At 65.0% G+C, this 9,153-nt stretch overlaps 1 protein-coding gene across 1 annotated transcript in view; it reads left to right on the forward strand.

Moving 5' to 3' along the window:
* The first annotated feature begins 255 nt into the window (after window positions 1-255).
* Window positions 256-9,153, forward strand: part of MED27 (mediator complex subunit 27) — a 141,675-nt gene continuing 132,777 nt past the window's right edge. Inside the window, exons 1-2 of the mRNA XM_004677237.2 lie at window positions 256-478; window positions 2,308-2,452. Coding sequence (XP_004677294.1) covers window positions 276-478; window positions 2,308-2,452 — 348 coding nt within the window. The 5' untranslated portion in view covers window positions 256-275. The remainder of the gene's footprint in view (window positions 479-2,307; window positions 2,453-9,153) is intronic.

The raw sequence follows: 9,153 nt of genomic DNA on the forward strand, positions 1-9,153 counted from the left end.
AAGTCTCCCAAGAGGACGAGGAATTGTCTGTATTTCCTTGTCACTGTTAGGAAACCCGAGAGTGCAGCCCAGCTTCCCCCACATCAGACGATAGCCTCCCCCCGACCATTCATTCCCCGCTGTCGTTTGGCCAAGTGGAAGCCCCGCTTCTGAGCGCGCACCCCCAGTCCGGCAGCCCCGGGAACTACATTTCCCAGAGGCCCTCGGGGTTGCGTCATCAGCGAGCGCGGTCGCCGGCGGAGCGGCTCCGGGCAGCCTACGGTGGCGGCGGCAACATGGCCGACGTGCTGAGCGTCGGGGTGAACCTGGAGGCTTTTGCACAGGCCATCAGTGCCATCCAGGCGCTGCGCTCCAGCGTGAGCAGGGTGTTCGACTGCCTGAAGGATGGCATGCGGAACAAGGAGACGCTGGAGGGCCGGGAGAAGGCCTTCATCGCGCACTTCCAGGACAACTTGCTTTCTGTCAACCGGGACCTCAAGTAGGTGCGGGCTGCAGGCGGGGGTCGCGGACCCGCGGGCTCCGATCGCGGGCCTCGCCGCTCCAGGGGCCCCTGTCGGGGACCGCCCTCCCCTCGCTTACTCCCTGTCGCGGCCTCTCCCTCCCCACCAGGCTTGTCCCTGCCCCCCGGATCGCCTCATCTCCCACCCCCGCTTCCCGCCTCTCTTCTCTTGGCCGCTGCCCCCCTGCCCGCCCGGACTCCCTCTGGGATCGTTCACTCCTCGCCCCAGCCCGGCAGGTGTCTCACCTGTAGGTGCCGGCGGCCCACGATGTCGGCCGAGCGGTCTGCGGTGCGCAGGGGACCAGCTCAGTGCGCCCCAGCCTGAACCCGGGCTCTCCACTTGCTCCTACCCCACCCGCAAAGGACAAAACAAACCCCGATCTAAGGCTCCCTCTCCCCCTGCCCGCCCCCAAATCGCCGAGCAGTGGCCCTGTCAGATCTTCCTCCTGGAGACCCCATCTCAGTCGAGCCAGGTCATCACTTAGGCTTCGCCCCCCGCCACGACTATTTCGCAGTTCTTTCAGTTCAGGATTATATACTTTTTTCTCTTGCAGCGCACCTTCCACTTTTTAAGTGCTGTAAGAATTAAAGAGGCTGTTTGTAAGGTACCTGGCGCCTAGCAGGGACTCTGATGGGTGAGGTTCTGGGTTCCTCTCCCTTCTTGAGCAGTCGGTCCTATTCAGGAAGGTTAAGATTCCAGGACTTTTGTGTTTAACTTCTTAGAATTGACCTTGCCAGAGAAAGACACTTTGTGAACTGGTCATCGTAAGAATTTTGGCGTGTTTGGGCTTTTTCCTCCTCGGCTGGTATCCTTTGTAGCCACCCGGAAGGAGGCAGCGGAATTGGGGGTGAAGGGGTGTGATCCTTCCAAGCTTCCCTGTGCCAGACCAGTTTTCGGGGGGGGGTGCGGGGGAGGAGGCCAGGACACCACACGCTCCCCGGGCCTCACACACCCCAGCTGCTCTCTGGTTGGTGTCGGTTAGCCCGCTCCCTGGTGGAGGGACCTGACGCCCCCTGTCCGCTCTGCTTTCACCCCTGTCAACTTGCTTTCCTGTGTGGAGTTCGGAGGGCACAAGCCTTGAGCGCTGGACAAGTGCACAATCTTTACATTACCCCTTGTCCGGTAGAAGCAAGAAAGTGGCCAAGAGCGCCAGCCAAGGGCACGTGGGCACGGCGCCTCCGAGTCTCTGCCACCAGCCCCTCCGCGCCCCTGCGGTGCGCTTCTGCCCGAGTTTCTCTGGAGTCGCCTGCTAGACTGAAGTGTGTTTGACACGGCGCCTTTGGTGTCTTCCCGATCCGTTTGTTTGTTTTATCTCTTCTTTGTTTTGTGAAGTTTTGCCATCTGTGAAGCCTCATGTACAGAGCTATCCCCAGGTGAATGACAAATAATCAGCATTTATTCAGGTAATTGCTTTTCCACCAAATGTGATGATCCGTAGGTGGGTCTGGAAACTCTTAGTGAGCAGCGGCTCCGCCACGTTTCAAGATCCAGTAAGTCCTACTCCCTCAGGCCCCCCGAAGAGGTCGGGGCGCCCACTCCTGATTTGGGGAGCCTTATTGATTCCAGGGCTCATGACTTTTTTCCTGCTTTGGAAAGGAAGGAACTTCCTCCTCCTCCAGAGACGTCGGTGTCAAATTTTGGCGACTTCCCAGTGAGCCTTTTCCTCGATTGTCCCTCCTGCTTTCAACCTCTCAAAAAGTACTTCCTAAGGCCCTGCCTTCAGGCTTTTTGAAGAGCAGCCTTTGACCTTGGCCGCTGCACACTGCAGGTCTCCGCGATCACTTTTATTGCTCTGTTCCCCTTGCAGCGAGCTGGAGCGTCTGAGCAACTTGGTGGGCAAGCCGTCTGAGAGCCACCCTCTCCACAACAGCGGGCTGCTGAGCCTGGACCCAGTGCAGGACAAGACCCCCCTCTACAGCCAGCTCCTTCAGGCCTACAAGTGGTCCAACAAGGTAAGGGAGCCGTGCCAGGAGCGGAGGCGACACGGCCGACGCCCCTTTGCTTGCCTGCGTAGATGCAGAGGCGAGGTGCGTTCCCACTCCCTGTTTGTTCTTGATTCAGCGTGGAGTTAGAGTGGAAGTCTTCGAATTTCCCATGAGCTATTTTGCAGTCCTTTGACGTCTTGGAGGACTAATCGGAATGCTAGGTAATGGCGCTGAAAACAAAAAACTTCCAAGTAGCCATAGAAGACGGCTGTGGGGCACAGCTTTATGGACCCCTTGAAAGTTTATGCAGAATGTCACTGTACGTGCAGTTTTGGGGGATGACTGACGAGCTTTCCTCCGCTTCTCGGGGCCTTGACCCAGGAGCAGCTGGGGCCCGGGCGCGAGTGAGGTGGAGTGAGGTGGGCTGCGCTGCGCCCTCGCCAAGAGCGCCCTGCCGGTGCTGCTGGCGGTGACTCAGGCGGCCTCTGGCTCCTTGGCCTGTCTGCGGGGGATGGTTCTGAACACGCATGGTGTTTGCTGTTCGCAGTCGGCAGCGGCAGGCCTGGGGCTTGGGCCGGGGGAGCTTAGAAGGTTGCTGAGCTGCAGGCTAAAAATAACAGGGACGGCAAGGCTCGTCAGCCTGGAAACAGGTAGTGTGTTTACGACAGACGCCTCCTGTTCGTGTGGGGGTTCTTCGTTGTGTTTATTCCCTGCCGGTAGGGAGCTCGCAGACACGCCTAGACGGAGCTGGGAAGCGCCTCTCGGCCTGTGCACCCCGGCACGAATGCCCCTCCAGTTAGCCGTCACCCGCCCCCCGTTCTGTCTCCTTGCCCCCCTCAGGCCTTGGGTGACAGAAGCCTGCACAGCTTTCCGGCCTTTCTGCTGGCGGCGGCCTCGCGAGTCTGCAGGGCCCTTCGCAGCGGGGGCTGGGACCAGGGAGGAGCGGGGCCGGACCCTGCCCTTGGCCGTCGGCCTTCCCTGTGGGCTCGGGGCTGCTGTGGACAGGAACCCAGCTTGACCCTGAGGGTCGCGTGCGTGGGGTCGGGGAGGCTGTCACTCTCCTGCCCTCTGGACTCGCTGTCCTGTGCTGGCCTGATGGTCTCCCGGGTGGGAAGACCGCCCGGGGGTGTTTGTGCGTGCTCCTCACCCCAGCCCGTCTCGCCTTGCCCCCGCCACGCCCCGAAGGAGGGTTCGGTTGGTCCCTCCCTAGCTGGATGGTTCGTTTGGTCCAGGGGTGGGGGTCGCTGACTGGCCTGCCCTGACCACCCGCAGCCCAGCTGGGCTTCTCGGAGTGGGGGGAGGCACTTCCCGGAGGGGGGTCTGGAGTCCGAGAGGGCGGCTCCTCAAGGGAGCGTGCGGCTGCCTGGTGGTCACCAAGGCAGCCGTGGGATCGTGCCCGCCAGACGCAGGCCAGCTCTGCCCTTTCTGCTGTCCTGGGGGGGGTGCCCAGGGTGCCCGGGGATGCCCTGCGTCGTCTCCGCACGAGGTCGGTCGCCTGGTGACTGGGGCCTCATCGGGGGGCGTGGTGCGGCCTGTTTCTGGTTGGACTGTGGCGGAAAGTCTTGCTCTTCCGCCGTTTGGTCACGTGGGTCAGGCTGCTGTTGGAAGAGCCTAAAGGCACAGAGGCTCGGTGGGCGGACGCAGGCCGGTCTGGAATGGCGGCGCCTTCCTCCGGCAGAGGCGTTTAACTGCCTGCAGGACCCAGCAGTTGCTGAAGTGCTGCCGGTCAGCCCTCAGACCCCTGCTCTGCGGGGGAAGGCGCCAGAAGGCCACGCTGGCTTGTGCTCAGGGAGGGCCTCGTCCTGGGTGCCGCCGCTGACAGAAGTGGCGATTCAGCCCGCGGCGCAGCCCCCGTGGGCAGCGGCAACGCTGCCGGCCAGCGCCGTGCTGGAGTCGCTGGAAGTCACTGGCCTCCCGCTGGCCCCTGGGGCCCGGCAGGGCGGGGCGGGGCGGCCTGTGCCGTTGGCGGGTAGAGGAGGAGAGAATGGCCGAGAAGCCTTTAGTTCTGCCCCGTTCTGGAGCTGGGCAGACGGAGGCCCAGCGAGGGCCCACTTGGGGTCTCGCCGCGAAGAGGCCCCGTGACGCCTGACGCAGCCCTGTGCCCGGCTCCGGCTGGGGTGCTCTGGTCCAGCGAGGCTCGAGGCTGCGCTGCAGGAGCGTTTCTCCGCCCCGTCGGCCTCCTCGAGACGCGCCCGTGCCGTTTTAGTCATGAGTCAGTGGGCATTTTACCACTGTCAGAGGCTTCATTGAGGGAGGGACATGGCGCAGCCGGGGCACACGGGACCCCGCGCTGTCGCTGTGCTCAGGTGGCCTCACCCCCGCGTGTCTCCGGCCGCAGCCGTGTCTGGCTGGCGGTTCTGCTCTGGGCGAGGGCCGGTAGATCTCGGCCTGGTGACTGTTGCCCCTTTACACCATACGCGACCCCAGAGGAGACTCGGTCGGTGACGGCCTGGCTAGCTCGGCTGACCGCTAGCTCGCCAGGGTCAGCCTTACCTGCCGGTGGCCGAGCGCGAAAGGCAAGGGAGGAGGTTCGGGGCTCTCGGACCCACCGGCGCGCCAGGAGCTCTGTCTGGTGAGCGGTTGACCACGGCGGGGCGGCTCGTGTCTCACGACGTCGCTTTCTTTCGGGGACAAGGTCGGGTTTGTGACGTCAGCTGGAGCATTAACTACGTGGCAGTTGCCTTGCCTGTTAGCATAACACGCTCAGAAGTCTAAGCTGGTGAAATGGTGCCCAGCTGCTGTGCACGGCGCTCTCCATGCTAAACCGGGCAGAGGACTCGGCGTCCCAGCGCTGGTGCCCTTTGGCGAGTGCCCTGAGTGACTGACACTCTCCTGACGGGGGCAAAGATGCCTGGCATCAGGGCCGGCCGCGCTGGGAAGCCACCAGCCCTATGCTCACTGACTCCCGCAGACACCTGCACCCCTGTCACCTCCCGACGTGCGGGGCGGAGCCTCTGAAGGCCCCTGCGCGGTCCTGTCACGCTTCCGGCTCTCTCATCCGCCCCGGCGCGGGCCCCTGGTGCTTGCCGGATGCACCAGGCCTCCGCCCGTCTCGCCGGCCGCCTCTGGGGCAGCGGAGGCCGGGGTGTCCCTGTCTCCTGGGCAGGAGCGTGGCCAGAGGGGGCTGCCGTCGGCTCTGGCTGGACTTGATTAACTTTCCCCTTATTAAGAGAAAGAGCAGCTCTGTTCCAAGAACATCCACTTGGGGAATGTGAAGACGGTCGCCCCACCTCCCCCGATCGTGCAGAATTAGCTCCTCAGGGGCTTAGTCACCGACAGGCATCCCCCAGCCCACCCTTGAGGGGCTCTTTCTGTTTCTGCATCACGGGCCCAGGGAGGGCAGCACGGAGCTTTTCGCTTCGGGGCCCGGCCGGGGTAGCCCCGGAGGAGAGGCGATGGGTCTGTGTGCTCGCTGTGGCGTCCCCACACCTAGCGAGGCGCCTGCCACACGGTGAGCGCTCAGTCGTGTCCATTAACTGGGTGACAATGAATAAAAGCTTTTTCTGTTGAATTTTTAATTTACAACCCCGTTTGTGGTCTGCCTGTACTTTTGATGCCGTGGACAGAGCCGGCCACTCTCGGCACTCCGGGACGCTCCGCTGCGCTCCCCGAGGGAGGCGCTGGATTCCAGGAGGGGAAGGGGAGGCCCGGCGGGTCGCGGGGGGCTGTGACTGCTCTTTGGGGGCCGGGTTGGCAGCCTTATCTCCTCGCTTGCCGCCAGTGCCCTCCTCAGCGGCTGGCCGCCCGCCAGGCCGAGCAGGGGACGGGCCGGCGCACGCCTGGGTCTGGCCGAGTCGGGCTGCGGGCGCGGCGCTGTCCTGGCAGTGGAGCCGGGGAGAGTCAGGGCCGCCGCCAGCGACCCCGCGCGTTGGCAGTGACCAGGTCAGGCGCTGGCGCTTCTCTCCCCACACAGCCGCCCGGACTCGTCTCCCTCCTGCCGTGTTCAGAGCCTCCGGGCCGTCCAGAGCGCGACGCGGCAGGGCCATCCCTGGCAGCCCCTCGCGCGTCACTCAGGCGGCCTCGTTGGCATAGGGGTGCTTGAAGCCCACCCCACCCCCGTTAGCCAAGGAGCGGAGAATAGCGCAGCCCGAGAAGCAGGACCGTGTCCTGGAGCTCGGATGCCCGGGACAGACAGGGCAGGGGAGGCCCAGCTGCCCCGCGCAGCCTCTGGAGCGTCTGGCTCGGCTGCCTGAGTGCTGGCCTGGCGCTGCCCCGCTCTGGGGCTGGAACGGCGCAGTCTTGAGGCTTCGGTTTCCTTGTGCTAAAGTTCGTGTGGCCGTGTGAGGAGGGAGCGCGGTGAGCCGAGTCGGGCGAGCGCTCGTGCGGGGCTCTGAGTGGTGGCTGCCCCGACCAGGCCTGGGATCGCGCCGTGAGTCAGCCCCAGGAGCCGTCTCCCTGGGCCTCAGGTGTCTGTTGTCCGCGGGGAGCATAATTGTACCCTTCTCACAAGGACATCGTGAGGCCAGACGTGGGGACACAGCTGGCGCACGGGACGCAGCGCGGCCGGCCTTGCCCTGCGTGACGAGGCCGCTGCCGGCAGGGACTCCTGCCCCGCGCGACCCCACACTCAGAGCCCGGCCCCGGAGCCTGGGCGTGCCGACGTGGCGGCCGGCCTGCTGGGGGCCGGCTCCGCTCCCAAACCCGGGCCGCGCCGAGGGCGTGGAGTTTGCTGAGGGAGGTGCTTCTCTTCTTAGTCTGAGGCTGCCGGGCACTGGGATGTGCGACTCGAGGGGCAGTAAAGGTCGGGGGGTCCCCAGGAAGGAAGCCCAGGAGGCCTGAGGGGACTGCAGGGAGGACAGGGGCTTGATTTGCGCAGACAGACCTTTGCCCAAAGCCAGGAGGCGTCTCCATTTGGCGCTCGGTAAACCCTCCTGGAGCCGGCTGTGCTGGCCCGGGCTCGCTAGGGTCTCTTTAGAAAAATGCTGTGCACCAAGGCCAGGCTCGAGCTGAGCTTGGGGTGACGCGGGTCAGCGGAGTGGCTGCCTGCAGCGGCGGAGCCCTGGACCCCCACTGCTGGGCTTAACCCCCAGCTCCCCGGCTCCCAGCTTTGCGCGTCTGGGCCGGCCCTGGGCTCCGCTGGGCCTCCGCCACCTCACCAGGGTGGCTGAAGGCAGCATCTACCTCAGGGCGGTGTGAGGTCAGGGAGTTCCGCTTGTGGGGTATGGGAGCCCACGGGGCAGCGGTCCCGGTCCCTGAACAGCCCAGGGAAGCTGTGGAGTCAGTGGCGTGTGGACCTGCGGTCGTTGGGCGGAGGTGCGAGGGTACCGTCAGGGGTGCGCTGCCCGCTGCCGAGTGTGGCCGAGGCCAGCAGCCCCTCGAGTCCGGCGCCCCTGTTGGCTGAGTGAAGACGTGGACTGGAGGGACCCCGGTTCCCTTCAGCTCTAGCTGGCGGGGGCCGTGGCGTCATCGGTGCGTGTCTGTGGCCGTGGAGAGGAGCGTGCCCGGGGACGAGGCCAGGGGTTCTGGCCCAGGAAGGTCACTCAGGCCTCCGAGTGCCCTGTAGTGGGTGCTGCCGGAGCAGAGCAGCGGGCCCAGAGGTCCCCGGGCAGCAGCGGCCTGCAGCACACCCGGTGACTGTTCCGGGACGCGTGACGCTCCTTCGCTCCGAGTGGCTTCTGGGCCGAGCTCTAGGCCTCACCCGGCAGCTTTCTGTTGTGCTTAGTGGTCACTGCAGGGTGCCTGCAGTCGGGGACTCCCCAGCCCCTTCTCTTGCGGAGCTGGGCCGGGCTTGCCCTGGGGGCGGGGCTGTGCGGCTGCGTGTGGGGTCGCCGTCGTGGGGCCTCGGCTGGGTCTCCGCAGCCATTCTAGGGCCGACGAGGCCCGGCCAGAGCTTCCTCAGGCAGGAACCAGAGCCTCCCCGCGTCGCCTCCACAGTCCGGCTATGTCTCTGCTCCCGCCCGCCCCCTCCCTCTGGGACAACATCTATAACTGTGGAAGACTTCAGATGTGTACAAAGTCAGAGAACTATGCAGAGTCTGGCTCTCCCCGCGCTAACAGTGGAAGCCCAGTGACTCTTGGCTTATAGCCCCCCGCCCCCGTGGGCTCAGTTCCGGGGGAGCGGGGTCCCCGGCACATCCCAGATCTCATCCCGTTCCACCTCCGGACCTCAGGACTTAGCCTCCGTCTCCCCAGCGCTCCTTCGGCCAGTTCTGGGGGACCAGCTGGGCCCTCCAGAGGGCGCCAGGGATTTTGTGGGCGCTTCTCTTCCTTCTGCTTCCTTAGTCATCTGGGCCTCAGCGGAGCCGTGACCTCTCCAGGAGGTCCCCGAGGTGGGCCCAGAGCCGGTGTGTCCGCATCGGCCTGCCCCGCCCTTCCGTTCCCCACGAAGTTGGGGGTCCCCTGTTCGGGTTCAGACCGCGGCAGGTCAGCTTGGCCTGGAGCCCGGGCTGGGGACCAGGCGCCGTCTGACCTCGGGGCTGGTCTGTGCTCGTTGGGACGCAGTCTCGCGTCTCAGCGTCGGGCAGGGGGCTCGTGACAGTTAGGGGCTGTTTCTAAGCGGGGTCCGTGTTTCATTGGGGTGAATTGAAGCCTCTGCTTCCCCTTCTGAGCTGGCGTCTGTTTACTTCACCCTGACTTCTTTCAGAATGTTGCTTGTTGTGGGGTACAGAGGCGGTGTGGCGTGAGCGCCGGGGCTCCGGGCCTGAGTCCTCAGCCTCCACGCGTCCCTGGGCTGGGCGGGTCTAGGCGGGTGCGGGGGCGGCTGCTGTCGGGGCTGCGCTCTGCCCTGG

Source organism: Condylura cristata, unplaced genomic scaffold, assembly GCF_000260355.1.
Source record: "Condylura cristata isolate star-nosed mole 26May11 unplaced genomic scaffold, ConCri1.0 scaffold00006, whole genome shotgun sequence".
Taxonomy (NCBI): domain Eukaryota; kingdom Metazoa; phylum Chordata; class Mammalia; order Eulipotyphla; family Talpidae; genus Condylura; species Condylura cristata.